This window comes from Schistocerca americana, chromosome 11 (genome assembly GCF_021461395.2).
Source record: "Schistocerca americana isolate TAMUIC-IGC-003095 chromosome 11, iqSchAmer2.1, whole genome shotgun sequence".
In the NCBI taxonomy this organism is placed as follows: domain Eukaryota; kingdom Metazoa; phylum Arthropoda; class Insecta; order Orthoptera; family Acrididae; genus Schistocerca; species Schistocerca americana.
In genome coordinates this window covers 195,589,032-195,607,462 of record NC_060129.1, presented here as the reverse complement: position 1 = coordinate 195,607,462, position 18,431 = coordinate 195,589,032, and the positions used below count along the sequence as shown (strand labels likewise).

The following is an 18,431-nucleotide window of genomic DNA, read 5'->3' as shown; positions in this document are numbered from 1 at the left end:
ACAGTGGCAAATTACTTGTAAAGACAGAGCAAAGTGGTTCAACATTGTCCATTCTGCAGCAAAAAGCCTTCATGGATTGTAATGCTTAATAATAATAATAATAATTCTGTTCTTAAAGTAAGAGGCGAACCAATTGTATGCTACTCCCCTTACTCCATAATGGTCCAACTTCTGCAGTAATATTTTGTGGTCAACACAGTCAAAAGGCTTTGTTAAATCAAAGAGGGGGTGGAGAACAGCACGTTGCAAGGCATCCCAGATATGCTCAATAATGTTCATATCTAGGCAGTATGGTGGCCAGCGGAAGTGTTTAAGCTCAGAAGAGTGTTCCTGGAGCCACTCTGCAGCAATTCTGGACGTGTGGAGTGTACGTGACGTCACGTCGTTTCGAACCGGCCTCGGCGCGCCGTCCTCAGAACAGCAGATCCGCTCGCCGACGTTTCGAAGGCGACTTCTGGCGGCTCACAGCGGGACTCAGCGGCCGGGGCATTGTGCCGGGGGGGAGGCTGGGCGATTTATGCGGAAAGAGTTTTTTCGCCAGCAATGCTTGCAGCGCTATGAAAATAGAACGCGAGAGCAGCGGCTCTCTAAATATACGGGGCGCGCGCGCGGCCGACGGCTCCGACTTGACGATCGAGGCGGAACTGCGGCGCACAATGCGCGAAATACGACTCCTGAACGTGCCGCGGCGCGCGCCCGCCGAAACGCCGCGTGCCGCTGACAAACGGCGTGACGTCACTTCCGGGCCGGCGGCCGAAATAGCGCCGCGCGGGTCCGGCCATGTGCGGAAGAGCGGCCCACAGCAAGACGTAGTGCATATCCTGCCCGCTGCTCTCCCATAAGGGCGATGGCTGTTCATGCTAATGATGATGATGATGAAGTCCCATACTCACTGTGTGCCGGACCGAGAATCGAACTCGGGACCTTTGCCTTTGACGGGCAGGTGCTCTACCATCTGAGCTAGCCAAGCACGACTCACGCCCCGTTCTCACAGCTTTACTTCTGCCACTACCTCGTCTCCTACCTTCCAAACTATCAGCGCACACACCGCTGTAGAGTGAAAATTTCATTCTAGAAACGACCCGCAGGCTGTGGCTAAGCCATGTCCCCGCAATATCCTTTCTTCCAGGAGTGCTAGTTCTGCAAGTTCCGCAGAAGAGCTTCTGTAAAGTTTGGAAGGTAGGAGACGAGATACTGGCAGAAGTAAAGCTGTGAGGACGGGGCGTGAGTCGTGCTTGGGTAGCTCAGTTGGTAGAGCACCTGCCCGCGAAAGGCAAAGGTCCCGAGTTCGGGTCTCAGTCCGGCACACAGTTTTAATCTGCTAGGAAGTTTCATATCAGCGCACACTCCGCTGTAGAGTGAAAATTTCATTCAAGTCCCATACTTCTTTACACAGTGTAGGGGAACGAAGTGGGACAGCCGGCCGGGGTGGCCGTGCGGATCTAGGCGGTACAGTATGGAACCGAGTGACCGCTACGGTCGCAGGTTCGAATCCTGCCTCGGGCATGGGTGTGTGTGATGTCCTTAGGTTAGTTAGGTTTAAGTAGTTCTAAATTCTAGGGGACTTATGACTACAGCAGTTGAGTCCCATAGTGCTCAGAGCCTTTTGAACCATTTTTGATACAATTTGAAACGAGACTCCTCCGACCAGGCAACACGTTTCCAGTCATCAACAGTCCAATGTCAGTGTTGACGGACCCAGGCGAGACGTAAAGCTTGGTGTCGTGCAGTCATCAAGCGTACACGAGCAACACCGACTCAAAGGAAGGCCTCGGCGCTTGTTGGTGACGTCACGTCAGCTGGGCACGGCGAACGCCGGGTCTGTTGCAGGCAGAAACGCCTGGGCGCGCTTATCACTATAAATCTCTTATTTTTGGACAAAATGTTTGGTATTGTTTTGGATTATGCAGTTTTATTTAGATGAAAGATTTTCTTACTATCGTAAAGCTACAAATGAAGGTCATAGTCCCGTATTACTGAATCCTGTCGAAACAAACGTAGATCAATATACGAAGATGCTTCGTCCCATCGTAAGCTTCGGAAATTTTACATTCAAGTAACTATATATACTTGATCCATTTTGCTGTCGAAACTTACCCCAACCCCCTTACAATTAACTCGTTTCTTTTATTTATTTATTTATTTATTTTCGTTTGACATCGTCACTGGAAATGTGAACTAATTTACATGTGTAAATGTCCAACTGTTGCCAGTCATCAGATTACAGTCGTTTTCAACGAAAGGAATTCTAAACAGGAAACAAAATAGTTTGATACATCGAAAATACTGCTGAGCTTAAACTTTTTTAAACACGCACATTAGAAAGAATAAATATTCCCCTCTTGCAACTGAAAGGAGAAACTTTATAAGATAAAAAAATTTTATTTGATAAAACAAGTATCTCTCTTTTGCCTCTTCTACTAAAACGTCCCCTTTGAACACTTATACATGACTGTGCTTAAACTGACACACAATATTTTGTTAGCGCAACGCAATCTGACTTTCAAAATTCCCTACAAAAGAATGGTCCTGACTAACATTAAACTATACCTTTCACAAATCACTTACCTCACAAAAATCTTCGCTTCTCAAGCTACTGCAATACAGCGAGCGCCACTACTGCCAGCTAAATAAAAGATTCAAACTATGGAAGGCACTAACTACTGATAGAGATAGTTAGCAAATGAAAGATATTAATAGAGAACAGACAATGTATTTACCTTGATATCATCATATATAAATATAGCAGTTCATGACAAATTTCAAAACTCCGCCATCTCTCTCCCCACATCCACCACTGCTGGCGGCTCACCTCCAACTGCGCAACGTTACGCGCTGTTCACAGCCAGCTGCCCAACACTACAATGGCGAGTATTACAACAATGCAAAGCAGCCACAGACTGCACACAGCACAGCCAGTGATTTTCATATTGAGCGCTACGTAACATTGCCAATAAGAAAACATAAACAGCCTACTTACATAGAGAAAACATAAACAGCCTACTTACACTACTGTCCCCCACCCCCTCCCCCAACGTGTAGAATCGCAAGATATTTCATTAACATTCAGTGGTCCTCACCCCATAGTCAACCAAGATACCTAAAGAAGAGCACCAATATGTTCACAGTTCCCTGTAAAAGCAACCCAGTACAAACGTAACTTCCTCAGATTTACAAGTAAGGTAAAGAAGAACGAATTCTGTTGCTGCTGGACCATGAAGTTGTTTTTGTATGTCAATCCTTAAATCAGGAGGAAATTTAAGTTCAGGAGTACACTATTTGTTAAGAAGTGCAACGAACTGCACAATTGATTGACCGCAGAAATCTCTCAGAACAACGTGTGTTGGTCAACTACCGCGAGTAGTTTCACATTTTCCTGTGTCAGGGAGGGAGACACCACCATTATGAGTATGCCTGCAACAGACCCGGCGTTCGCCGTGCCTAGCCGACGTGACGTCACCAACAAGCGCCGGGGCCTTCCTTTGAGTCGGTGTTGACACGAGTGGATCTTCGGCTCTGAAAGCCCATATCGATGGTGTTTCGTTGAGTGGTTCGCACGCTGGCACTTGCTGATGACCAGCATTGAAATCTGCAGCAATTCGCGGGAGAGTCGCACTTCCGTCGCGTTGTTGGTCCCGTTCTTGCACGATCTTTTGCCGGCCGCAGCGATGTCGGAGATTTGATGTTTTACTGGGATTCCTGATATTCACGGTACACTCGTGAAATGCACGTACGGGAAAATCCCCACTTCATCGCTACCTCTCTGTGTCCCATCGCTCGAGCACCGACTATAAAACCACGTTCAAACCCACTTCACTCTGGATAACCTCCCATTGCAGCAGCAGTGACCGATCTAACATCTGCGCCTGGCACTTGTTGTCTTATATAGGCGTTGCCGACCGCAGTGCCGTATTCTGCCTGTTTACGTATCTCTTTACTTGAATACGCATGCCTATACCAGTTTCTTTGCTGCTTCAGTATACACTCCTGGAAATTGAAATAAGAACACCGTGAATTCATTGTCCCAGGAAGGGGAAACTTTATTGACACATTCCTGGGGTCAGATACATCACATGATCACACTGACAGAACCACAGGCACGTAGACACAGGCAACAGAGCATGCACAATGTCGGCACTAGTACAGTGTATATCCACCTTTCGCAGCAATGCAGGCTGCTATTCTCCCATGGAGACGATCGTTGAGATGCTGGATGTAGTCCTGTGGAACGGCTTGCCATGCCATTTCCACCTGGCGCCTCAGTTGGACCAGCGTTCGTGCTGGACGTGCAGACCGCGTGAGACGACGCTTCATCCAGTCCCAAACATGCTCAATGGGGGACAGATCCGGAGATCTTGCTGGCCAGGGTAGTTGAGTTACACCTTCTAGAGCACGTTGGGTGGCACGGTATACATGCGGACGTGCATTGTCCTGTTGGAACAGCAAGTTCCCTTGCCGGTCTAGGAATGGTAGAACGATGGGTTCGATGACGGTTTGGATGTACCGTGCACTATTCAGTGTCCCCTCGACGATCACCAGTGGTGTACGGCCAGTGTAGGAGATTGCTCCCCACACCATGATGCCGGGTGTTGGCCCTGTGTGCCTCGGTCGTATGCAGTCCTGATTGTGGCGCTCACCTGCACGGCGCCAAACACGCATACGACCATCATTGGCACCAAGGCAGAAGCGACTCTCATCGCTGAAGACGACACGTCTCCATTCGTCCCTCCATTCACGCCTGTCGCGACACCACTGGAGGCGGGCTGCACGATGTTGGGGCGTGAGCGGAAGACGGCCTAACGGTGTGCGGGACCGTAGCCCAGCTTCATGGAGACGGTTGCGAATGGTCCTCGCCGATACCCCAGGAGCAACAGTGTCCCTAATTTGCTGGGAAGTGGCGGTGCGGTCCCCTACGGCACTGCGTAGGATCCTACGGTCTTGGCGTGCATCCGTGCGTCGCTGCGGTCCGGTCCCAGGTCGACGGGCACGTGCACCTTCCGCCGACCACTGGCGACAACATCGATGTACTGTGGAGACCTCACGCCCCACGTGTTGAGCAATTCGGCGGTACGTCCACCCGGCCTCCCGCATGCCCACTATACGTCCTCGCTCAAAGTCCGTCAACTGCACATACGGTTCACGTCCACGCTGTCGCGGCATGCTGCCAGTGTTAAAGACTGCGATGGAGCTCCGTATGCCACGGCAAACTGGCTGACACTGACGGCGGCGGTGCACAAATGCTGCGCAGCTAGCGCCATTCGACGGCCAACACCGCGGTTCCTGGTGTGTCCGCTGTGCCGTGCGTGTGATCATTGCTTGTACAGCCCTCTCGCACTGTCCGGAGCAAGTATGGTGGGTCTGACACACCGGTGTCAATGTGTTCTTTTTTCCATTTCCAGGAGTGTATTACGACAGCTGTTTCGGGAGATTTCGATTTTCAAGCACCTGCATATACAACGTCTGAAAATGAAAAAAGTGCTACAGTTGTATTGGAATTTTAGATTTAATTTTTTTTATAAGCGAATTTTTTGTGAAGTATTGAGGTATAACTAAAATTGCAGTCATAATTTTCATTGACACTAATTACAGAAACTACTATGTCGAAATTAATTTTTATGTTTCTAAATTATGTAACTAAGAGGGAGACTTATGTCTACGTTGTTCTGACGTATATATTACATCTGGTGTGGTTGAAGGTGGCGGCCATTTTTGATATAATATTGTAAATATTTCCTGTAATTTTTTGACAGTTGACACCACAGATGTTGTATACGGACGTAGTCTGCCTATGTGAACTGTCAAAAAGTTACAGGAAATATTCACAATATTATATCAAAATATTACGCGACACACTATAAAACAGCTGAAAATAATGTGAAGAGCCGCCAGATACAGTCACACCAGATGTCATATACACCTCAGGAGAATTTAGACGCAAGTCTCCTTCTTAGTTACACAATTTATAAATATAAAAATTAATTTCAAAATAGTGGTTTGTGTAGTTCCCGATAGTGAAAACTATGACTGCAATTTCAGACATTCCCGAATAGTTCACGAAATTCTCCACTTTAATTCTTAAGCCCCTTTAGAATCATAGCACACTGAAATTTTCAAATTTTGCAAACACAGGTACTTTAAAATGGAAATGATCCGAAACAGGTGCCGTAATAATCAAGAAATGTTTTAAGCAGTGATACTGGAACGTTACTTACAGTGATCTGTAGCAGTTTTGATTAACATCATAATCATCATCATCATAATCATCATCATAATCATCATCATCATCATCATCGTCTTCGTCATGCAATGCAGTAATAAATTCTTCACCACCATGCATCCACTCCAGAGAGGATGCAACGCCGTACTCATAAGTGCGGTCATACTGTCAAGGTGTTTGTAAATTTGACTCCATTTTGGAATCACTGAAATAACATCAGAGACCCTGTAAACCCACATAGTTTGATTTCGTTTCCCTCTCCCTTTCTGCGTGTTTCTTTTTTTTTCGGTCATGCAGTGCAGTAATAAAGGTTCCTCACAAGAATTTTTTATTTTAAAGTACTGGAAGTGATTTAAAAGAAAACAGGAGCTAATGATCCAAATAGCTACGAGGTGTGGCTAGAAAAAAACCGGACTAGTACTGGTGAAACTATAAAACGAATGCAATAAGGCTGAAAGTCGCGTGGCCTGTCACGTGACTCTCGCTCCGCCTACTGCTCGAGTTTCATCTGCCTCCTGCACTCAGTCTGCCCGTGGCGTCTGTTTTAAGTAGTTGACGTTTTGTCTGTGCGTCGGAAAATGTTGAGTGTACAGAAAGAACAGCGTGTTAACATCAAATTTTGTTTCAAACTAGGAAAATCTGCAAGTGAAACGTTTGTAATGTTACAACAAGTGTACGGCGATGATTGTTTATCGCGAACACAAGTGTTTGAGTGGTTTAAACGATTTAAAGATGGCCGCGAAGACACCAGTGATGACACTCGCACTGGCAGACCATTGTCAGCAAAAACTGATGCAAACATTGAAAAAATCGGTAAACTTGTTCGACAAGATCGCCGTTTAACAATCAGAGCAGTGTCTGAGTTAACAGGAGTTGACAAGGAAAGTGTTGGGCAGATTCTTCATGAAAGTTTCAACACGAACAAAATGTGTTCAAAAATGGTTCCAAAGTGTCTCACAATTGAACAGAAGGAACGCCGAAGAATGATTTGTTCTGACATCCTGGAAAACATTGAAAGTGATCCCATCTTCTTACAAAATGTTATTACTTGCGATGAATCGTGGTTTTTTACTTACGATCCCGAAACTAAACGCTAATCGATGCATTGGAAAACTCCTGGTTCTCCTCGACAAAAAAAAGCACGAATGTCAAAATCGAAATTCAAGGCAATGATGATTGTTTTTTTTGACATCAAAGGGATTGTGCACATTGATTGGGTACCAGAGGGACAAACAGTGAATCAGCATTACTACATTAGCGTCCTGGCTACCCTACGTGAGCGAGTACGGAGAAAACGGAACGATTTGTGGAGAAAAAAGTCATGGATCCTTCACCAAGACAATGCCCCAGCTCACAGTGCGTTGTCAGTGAAGACGTTTTTGGCAAAACACAACATTCCCATCTTAGATCATTCACCCTACTGACCTGATTTGGCCCCCTGTGACTTTTTTCTTTTCCCTAAAGTCAAGTCAGTGACTATTTCTGAAAGTGGCGAGATTGGACAGAGCAAAAGGTTGGGACTTGGGTACGGGCCCTGGTAACGTCGTAGTTGAGTGCCCCACAATGCAAACCATCATCGTGATCCGTCAGTGACTAAACTACTGCTTGAAACGGACTACGCCACTGGTCTCAAGACGTTTGTCATTTGTTTCACCTATCTCCAGCACTTATCTCGTGAACAGCTGACCCGATGTTGACCAACCAACCGTAACCGTAACCAATAGTCACCAACCGTGCACAGGCAAGTGTGACGACTCCAGCGAGCGACCAAATGGTGTAAATTGCCCTGAACTTGACCCCATCGCGGGCTGAAACCGGTTGGCGGCAAAATGAATAATGCCACTGCGACTGCCATTTTGAATAATAGATTATAAGTAAATTAATCGCTCATACCTCCATGCAACTATGTTGTCTAAAAATTTGTGACATAAAATCTACCGATTTCCGTCCCATTTGGACAATTCCCTCATTCCGCGCTTTTTCTCCTTCTTTTGTATTAGAGAATATTTCGTTTGTAATCATTTCTTGTTCTTTTGGTCTTCAGTCCAGAGACTGGTTTGATGCAGCTCTCCATGCTACTCTATCCTGTGCAAGCTCCTTCATTTCCCAGTACCTACTGCAGCCTACATCCTTCTGAATCTGCTTAGTGCATTCACCTCTTGGTCTCCCTCTACGATTTTTACCTTCCACACTGCCCTCCAATACTAAATTGGTGATCGCTTGATGCGTCAGAATATGGCCTACCAACATCCCTTCTTCTGGTCAAGTTGTGCCACAAACTTCTCTTCTCCCCAATTCTACTCAATACCTCCTCATTAGTTACGTGATCTACCCATCTAATCTTCAGCATTCTTTTGTAGCACCACTTTCGAAAGCTTCTACTCTCTTCTTGTCCAAACTATTTATTGTCCATGTTTCACTTCCATACATGGCCACACTCCATACAAATACTTTCAGAAACCACTTCCTGACGTTTAAATCTATACTCGATGTTACCAAATTTCTCTTCTTCAGAAACGCTTTCCTTGCCATTGCCAGTCTACATTTTGTATCCTCTCTACTTCGACCATCATCAGTTATTTTGCTCCCCAAATAGCAAAACTCATTTACTACTTTAAGCGTCTCATTTACTAGTCTAATTCCCTCAGCATCACCCTACTTAATTCGACTACATTCCATTATCCTAGTTTTGCCTTTGTTGATGTTCATCTTATATCCTATTCTTATTCTTATATTATTTGTTATTAATGACAATTTAGTACTGCAAGAATGGTGAATATTTACATCTAAAATTCACTTTCTTTGATGTCTATCATTGACGCATACTGATTTGTATGGAATATTGGAATGTCTCTAGCACACATTAGGTGCTCTAAAACCGAAGATGTATGTCGTTTTTTCTCGTTTGAGTTTTTTCAGAATGTATTGTATAAAAAGAAAATCAGTTGACGTAATTAGGTGATGGACCATCTTGAATGTAGAGACAGGTGTAGTGTAGAGTAGGTGGTCGCTAGGAACGAGACGAGACAAGAGAGGGCGGAGTAACGGAGGGCGCCGCTGACGAGGACGTAGACGACTTACCGTGCACGTGCGAGGGCGGCTGGACGGCGGACACGTGCTGGAAGCCGGGCTCCTGCTTTATCTTCAGCGCGGCGTCCAGCTCCTGGAACACGAGAACACAGTACATACGTAGGGCACCTCCATACGCTGCACAGTTAATGGCGGAATATGGTCAGAACAATAGATGTAAAATGAAAGTGGAGAGGGCGACAAAGGAAAGTGGTTCAAAAGTGGCTCTGAGCACTATCGGACTTAACTGCTGACGTCATCAGTCCCCTACAACTCAGAGCTACTTAACCCTAACTAAGGACATCACACATATCCATGCCCGAGGCAGGATTCGAACCTGCGACCGTAGCGGTCGCGCGGTTCCAGACTGAAGCGCCTAGAACCGCTCGGTCTCTCCGGCCGGCACGCGTCGACATCATCAAGCAAGGAACAAGTTATTAGCGCGCATGGCAGACCCTGTGATTACTAGGCAACAGGAGACATGCTGAACCGAAGTGACTGAAACGCTAGCCATTTCTGCAGAACATACCAATGTACATGTCCTGTAAATACGTCTCTAGTCATTCGAGGTATTCTGATTTTCTCTGGACGTGAGTAAAGTTTTACGTCTATACTGGCTCAGGAACCAAAAGGTTGATTAGGCTATAACCACACCGTACAACGATTATTTATCAAAAATATGTGACATTTTTCAAAGACATCTGACATTTCACAACTACATGTGGATACAAAAACACAAACGTAAAGTAATTGGCGAAGGACCTCGGAACAGATAACTCTTATATTACTTTAGAAGCTGAAAGACAAAAAGTATAGCAATCTGTAAGCCGCCGGCCGGTGTGGCCGAGCGGTTCTAGGCGCTACAGTCCGAAACCGCGCGACTGCTACGGTCGCAGGTTCGAATCCTGCCTCGGGCATGGATGTGTGTGATGTCCTTAGGTTAGTTAGGTTTAAGTAGTTCTAAGTTCTAGGGGACTGATGACCTCAGATGTTGTCCCATAATGCTCACAGCCATTTGAACCATTTCTTTATCGGTAGGTACGTGGCATTAGAGCAGGGGTCTCCAAAAATTTTATTCCACGGGTCACATTGACTCCTCCACGAAGCCATAAGGGCCAAGATCTACCAAGTGGGATTAAAGTACCCTAGCACTGCATGGTCACCGTAGGCTAATGTAAGGCTAAAGGAAAAATGAAATCGCAAAAATCTAAGGTTGTGGGAATACCTAGCACTGAAACGAACTACGATTTTTATTTAATTATATAATTTTGATTGGTGGACCCACCTGATCGAAATTCTGGCGTATTTTATTCTGGCGAATTTCACCGACAAAAAAGTATGTCACTGCACATTCTTCGCGAAAGCGTCCTGCAAAGTTAAGGAAATCTCAAAATCATTGTTAGCAACACTATTACTGCAAGACGTAACAGAGCTAGAGTATGTCAACGCATTGTTATTTCAAGCGGCGCAACAATAAGTTTAGTTATGTAGTCTTGCAGCGAGTAGCAGAGCCAGGCCATATATTTGATAGTTCTGTGGCGTGACTGTGTCTATGTTGCGAGTGTCTCTCGAGTTTTTTAGTGTTTTATGCGCTTTGTTTCAATCTCAGTTGAACAAATTATGCTTCACGCAATTTAATACATACCAAACATTCAGTCAGCAAACTGAGATTCCGTTTCCCGTAACTTTCGCAACTGAAGCCTTGGGCGCTTTAAAAAATTAATTTTGAATCACGTTTTTCAGCTATCGATGCAAATTCAAACGATATCAAGATATTTCAAAATCCCTTTGACGTCGATATAGAAGCGTTACCCGCAGAACTTCAGTTTGAAATTATTGATTTGCAATGTAGCGACTTTTTTAAAGGAAAACGTTCAAAGTCAACACTACTGGAATTTTATAAGTGTCTTCCATCCACACAGTTTCCAAATTTACATAAATTTGCCCGTGGCTTTTTTTTCCACTTTTGGCACCACTTATTTGTGCGAAAAAACTTTCTCCGAAATTGAACATGCGAAAAGCATTTACAGATCACAATTAAGTGATGAGAGCATTTGAAGTCGCTGATGATTATCTCTACCAGTAAACTTGATCCACAACTGGAGGTAATTATGAAAGGAAAGTTACAGCTACATAAAAGTCACTAATTGTCACTAATATGTTAAATTTATTTATGTGAATACTCTAACAAAAAAATGGCTAAAAATGGTTCAAATGGCTCTGAGCACTATGGGACTTAACATCTATGGTGATCAGTCCCCTGCAACTTAGAAATACTTAAACCTAACTAACCTAAAGACATCACACAACACCCAGTAATCACGAGGCAGAGAAAATCCCTGACCCCTCCGAGAATCGAACCCGGGAACCCGGGCGTGGGAAGCGAGAACGCCACCGCATGACCACGAGCTGCGGACAATAACACTGTGAATTTTCAAGATATAAATTAATTACAGTTATTTTTATATATCAGTTACAACTAAAATATCCAGTATCATTATGTACACCAGGTGTATAACCTAGTAGATAGTGTCGGAAGTTGCGTGCGGCTTTTCGCGGATGATGCTGTAGTATACAGAGAAGTTGCAGCATTAGAAAATTGCAGCGAAATGCAGGAAGATCTGCAGCGGATAGGCACTTGCTGCAGGGAGTGGCAACTGACCCTTAACATAGACAAATGTAATGTATTGCGAATACATAGAAAGAAGGATCCTTTATTGTATGATTATATGATAGCGGAACAAACACTGGTAGCAGTTACTTCTGTAAAATATCTGGGAGTATGCGTGGGGAACGATTTGAAGTGGAATGATCATATAAAATTAATTGTTGGTAAGGCGGCTACCAGGTTGAGATTCATTGGGAGAGTCCTTACAAAATGTAGTCCATTAACAAAGCAGGTGGCTTACAAAACACTCGTTCGACCTATACTGGAGTATTGCTTATCAGTGTGGGATCCGTACCAGGTCGGGTTGACTGAGGAGATAGAGAAGATCCAAAGAAGAGCGGCGCGTTTCGTCACAGGGTTATTTGGTAATCGTGATAGCGTTACGGAGATGTTTAGCAAACTCAAGTGGCAGACTCTGCAAGAGAGGCGCTCTGCATCGCGGTGTAGCTTGCTCGCCAGGTTTCGAGAGGGTGCGTTTCTGGATGAGGTATCGAATGTATTGCTTCCCCGTACTTATACCTCCCGAGGAGATCACGAATGTAAAATTAGAGAGATTAGAGCGCGCACGGAGGCTTTCCGGCAGTCGTTCTTCCCGCGAACCATACGCGACTGGAACGGGAAAGGGAGGGACTGACAGTGGCACGTAAAGTGCCCTCCGCCACACACCGTTGGGTGGCTGGCGGAGTATAAATGTAGATGTAGACGTATTGTATTTTCTTTAAATTGCCTTTAAATAAAAATATTTGCTATGTGTATTTTACAACGTAATCAAAAGAAAGTGAAAACCTCGCTTAAGAATCATCTTCCATAATGTTTGATTACTAAGGCTAGTCGCCGAAGTGGCGTCCATTTGAAAGACTTGCACCAGACTCGTGAGTAGAATAAAATGCAAAGAATTTTTTTTATTAAAATGTTTTCGCCAAACTAGCCTCTTAACCGTTCTTTTTTTTTTCGCTATCGCAAGGAGAATGGTGTTCTGTCTGTTTATTGTGGATAGCCACAAGTTTAACCATGACCTTCTGCTTTGTAAAGGTAGAGCTCCGACAATCCGCGGGCCGTAGTTTGGAGACCCCTGCAGTAGAGTCTACACACAGGTCTCGTAATTCGCGTAAATAACGGGCCGCTGATTTGCGTAAGTCGCGATGGCGGCGTCCGAAAGCGACCCAGATGGGTTCAATTTTATTTACATCAGGCGAATTTGGTCGCCGGGACACCAACGTGAGTTCACTATAATGCTGGTCAAACTAGTGTAGCACGCCTCTGGCTCCGAGACACGGGCAATTGTACTGCTGGAAGGTGACATCGCCGTCGGGGAAGACATCGAGCAACAGGAAATCTTATGGAACTTAACTACTAAGGTCATCAGGCCCTAAGCTTACACACTACTTAACCTAAATTATCCTAAGGACAAACACACACACACGCCCATGCCCGAGGGAGGACTCGAACCTCAGCCGGGACCAGCCGCACAGTCCATGACTGCAGCGCCTAAGACCGCTCGGCTAATCCCTCGCATCGAGCTAACAGGTGGTTCGCAGGTGTGAACGTGTGTTCGGTTACTGCCACAGGTCCCACGCAAGAGCAGGGGAAATTAGACATGGGCAAACTCGTGTTCATCCTTGGGAACTAGTTCACTGCTGATTGTTCTTTTTTGGGAACTATTCATTTTTACTTGTTCACCGTTCATTTGTGCTTGGTATATGGTTCAGTTTTTATTCATTACAGAATTCTTACACACTTTTAAAAGTAATCTGTGTGATTCTGCAGAAGCTCTCGTTTAGCCACCTGTAGTGTTGTGTGACTGATCGCAGGGAAACAATACAGGGTGTTACAAAAAGGTACAGCCAAACTTTCAGGAAACATTCCTCACACACAAAGAAAGAAAATATGTTATGTGGACATGTGTCCGGAAACACTTACTTTCCATGTTAGAGCTCATTTTATTACTTCTCTTCAAATCACATTAATCGTGGAATGGAAACACACACCAACAGAATGTACCAGCCTGACTTCAAACACTTTGTTACAGGAAATGTTCAAAATGTCCTCCGTTAGCAAGGCTACGTGCATCCACCCTCCGTCGCACGGAATCCCTGATGCGCTGATGCAGCCCTGGAGAATGGCGTATTGTATCACAGCCGTCCACAATACGAGCACGAAGAGTCTCTACATTTGGTACCGGGGTTGCGCAGATGAGAGCTTCCAAATTTCCCCATAAATGAAAGTCGAGAGGGTTGAGGTCAGGAGAGCGTGGAGGCCACGGAATTGATCCGCCTCTACCAATCCGTCGGTCACCGAATCTGTTGTTGAGAAGCGTACGAACACTTCGACTGAAATGTGCAGCAGCTCCATCGTGCATGAACCACATGTTGTGTCGTACTTGTAAAGGCACATGTTCTAGCAGCACAGGTAGAGTATCCCGTATGAAATCGTGATAACGTGCCCGATTGAGCGTAGGTAGAAGAACATGGGGACCAATCGAGACATCACCAACAATGCCTGCCCAAACGTTCACAGAAAATCTGTGTTGATAACGTGATTGCACAACTGCGTCCGGATTCTCGTCAGCCCACACATGTCGATTGTGAAAATTTATAATTTGATCACGTTGGAATGAAGCCTCATCCGTAAAGAGAACATTTGCACTGAAATGAGGATTGGCACATTGTCGGATGAACCATTCGCAGAAGTGTACCCGTGGAGGCCAATCAGCTGCTGATAGTGCCTGCACACGCTGTACACGGTACGGAAACAACTGGTTCTCCCGTAGCACTCTCCATACAGTGACGTGGTCAACGTTACCTTGTACAGCACCAACTTCTCATATTAGGGTTATCGTCAACTGCACGAAGAATCGCCTCGTCCATTGCAGGTGTCCTCGTCGTTCTAGGTCTTCCCCAGTCGCGAGTCATAGGCTGGAATGTTCCGTGCTCCCTAAGACGCCGACAATTGCTTCGAACGTCTTCCTGTCGGGACACCTTCGTTGTGGAAATCTGTCTCGATAGAAAGGTACCGCGCCACGGCTATTCCCCCTTGCTAATCCGTACATCAAATGGGCATCTGCCAACTCCGCATTTGTAAACATTGCACTGACTGCAAAACCACGTTCGTGATGAACACTAACCTGTCGATGCTACGTTCTGATATGCTCGATGCTAGTACTGTAGAGCAATGAGTCGCATGTCAACACAAGCACCGAAGTCAACATTACCTTCCTTCAATTGGGCCAACTGGCGGTGAATCGAGGAAGTACAGTACATACTGACGAAACTAAAATGAGCTCTAACATGGAAATTAAGCGTTTCCGGACACATGTCCACATAACGTCTTTTCTTTATTTGTGTGTGAGGAACGTTTCCTGAAAGTTTGGCCGTACCTTTTTGTAACACCGTGTACAGGGTGGCGCACGGGAAACCGGCCCCGAGTACAGACCGCTCGTCAATTACGGACGATGTGTTGCCCGTTACGAGCAGATACAACAAACAAACAAACATGTAATAATTAAGAAATGAAGAAATAACGAGCTAATGCAAGCAACAACGGTGAAACAATCGATGACGATGTGTAGAGAGCTGGAGAAGAGAAGATGAAAATCTCACGCGACGCGCATGGGCTATAGCACATGTAGTCTCGTAAACCTGTTGGTGGCTGTTTCCCAACTTAATAGACCACAAGCGTCTTGTATAAAATTCTTCACTTTGACTTCCACTACATAGCTATGCTACGTTGTAAACAATAACCGTTTACACCCTATATATACTTCACGTTGTCTCTGAGTTCGTAGGCGAAGTACACTTTATGGAAGCATAAAATAAAATGTGGTTTTCTCATCATACTTCCGTCACACGTTTATTAAAAAGTAGGTTTTTATGTTGCATTATTAAAGTTAATGCAGCAATAATAATAATAATTAAGTTCGCAGTAATAATGTTTTTGGTTTGAAAGCTCCTTCTGAACAAATGTTTTTGAGATAATAAGTAAATGCGATTTTATGGCAATCTATGTCTTTTCAAATGGAGAGGCACCGCTTTTCCTACTAAGCCAAATTGACCCACAACCCACTGTTTTTTTTTTTTTTCAAAGAAACCGAACTAGCAGGTAATGCTAATTGCAAACAACCAAACTTAAAAATGATTAGAGCCTTCCTAAATGTAATGTTTTGTATATGAAAGATACGCGAAAATCGTTTTATATGAATTTTCTTACACTAAAAATTAAGCAAATTATGGAAAGTTAGTTGCTAAATCAAGTCGATGAAACCAAAAAATATATGAATAACAAAGAAAGACTTGCCTTGTTATGTCATCTGCTGTTCATTGATATTATGAAGTGAGCTGATATGCCCTTTTGTTACATACAACGTAATTTTTACGTAATTTACGTAACTATAAAATACTTTTTGATTACCGGTCGTGGACGCTGAACAGCCAGACCCGAGTGCAAGAACAGTTTCGAATACATGTAAAATAGGCGAGCGCAGTGAACGAAACGAACAACTGGATACCGAACTGACTAGGAGCAGTCGGCAGTGGAACTGAGACAGGCGGTCATGCGAAGAACGACGGGGGAGGCCGTGGGAGGGCGAGACTGGGACGAGCACGCGACCGAGGCTCGAACGAGAACTGCCCAAGTGACCGCCGCGACCGAAGTGAACTACAGACCTATATCATTGACGTCGGTTTGCAGTAGGGTTTTGGAGCATATACTGTATTCAAACATTATGAATCACCTCGAGGGGAACGATCTATTGATACGTAATCGGCACGGTTTCAGAAAACATCGTTCTTGTGCAACGCAGCTAGCTCTTTATTCGCACGAAGTAATGGCCGCTATCGACAGGGGATCTCAGGTTGATTCCGTATTTCTAGATTTCCGGAAAGCTTTTGACACCGCTCCTCACAAGCGAATTCTAATCAAGCTGCGGGCCTATGGGGTATCGTCTCAGTTGTGCGACTGGATTCGTGATTTCCTGTCAGGAAGGTCGCAGTTCCTAGTAATAGACGGCAAATCGTCGAGTAAAACTGAAGTGATATCAGGCGTTCCCCAGGGAAGCGTCCTGGGACCTCTGCTGTTCCTGATCTATATAAATGACCTAAGTGACAATCTGAGCAGTTCTCTTAGGTTGTTCGCAGATGATGCTGTAATTTACCGTCTAGTAAGGTCATCCGAAGAACAGTATCAGTTGCAAAGCGATTTAGAAAAGATTGCTGTATGGTGTGGCAGGTGGCAGTTGACGCTAAATAACGAAAAGTGTGAGGTGATCCACACGAGTCCCAAAAGAAATCCTTTGGAATTCGATTACTCGATAAATAGTACAATTCTCAAGGCTGTCAATTCAACTAAGTACCTGGGTGTTAAAATTACGAACAACTTCAGTTGGAAAGACCACATAGATAATATTGTGGGGAAGGCGAGCCAAAGGTTGCGTTTCATTGGCAGGACACTTAGAAGATGCAACAAGTCCACTAAAGAGACAGCTTACACTACACTCGTTCGTCCTCTGTTAGAATATTGCTGCGCGGTGTGGGATCCTTACCAGGTGGGACTGACGGGGGACATCAAAAGGGTGCAAAAAAAGGGCAGCTCGTTTTGCATTATCACGTAATAGGGGAGAGAGTGTGGCAGAATGATACGCGAGTTGGGATGGAAGTCATTGAAGCAAAGACGTTTTTCGTCGCGGCGAGATCTATTTATGAAATTTCAGTCACCAACTTTCTCTTCTGAATGCTAAAATATTTTGTTGAGCCCAACCTATATAGGTAGGAATGATCATCAAAATAAAATACGAGGAATCAGAGCTTCGAACAGAAAGGTTTAGGTGTTGGTTTTTCCCGCGCGCTGTTCGGGAGTGGAATGGTAGGGAGATATTATGATTGTTGTTCGATGAACCCTCTGCCAAGCACTTAAATGTGAATTTCAGAGTAATCATGTAGACGTAGATGTAAATGCAGATGTAGAACTAGTGAACTATGGACCGATCGTTCCTCGTTCCCGGGAACTATAAGTAGACCGCCGCGACCGAAGTGAACTATGAACCGATCGTACCTTGGAATTCGTTCCTCGGTCCTTTCGTTCATATTGGGGAACCGTTCCTTTGCATCCGTTCGTTCGCGAACTACCCATCTCTAACGGGAATGTCTGGCGTAGCACAATACTGCTCCAACCATGACCCGTTCGCGGCGCGCTGCACGTTTCGAGCCGCCATCCACTTCGCAGCTGCCCTTAGATCCAGGTATGAGTTTTAGTGCCTCGTGTTTACTGGCCTGATTTGCTTCTAGTAACATGCACACACCTGCAAAATACTAACGCCAATTCTTTACAGACGAATGGAAAAACTGGTAGAAGCCGATCTCGGGGAGGATCAGTTTGGATTCCGTAGAAATGTTGGAACACGTGAGGCAATACTGACCCTATGACTTATCTTAGAAGCTAGATTAAGAAAAGGCAAACCTACGTTACAAGCATTTGTAGACTTGG

At 44.9% G+C, this 18,431-nt stretch overlaps 1 protein-coding gene across 1 annotated transcript in view; it reads right to left on the bottom strand.

The window, feature by feature from the left end:
- LOC124553543 (forkhead box protein F2-like) overlaps positions 1-18,431 on the bottom strand; it is a 375,196-nt gene that overhangs the window by 274,062 nt on the left and 82,703 nt on the right. The window contains exon 2 of the mRNA XM_047127390.1: positions 9,299-9,380. Coding sequence (XP_046983346.1) covers positions 9,299-9,380 — 82 coding nt within the window. The remainder of the gene's footprint in view (positions 1-9,298; positions 9,381-18,431) is intronic.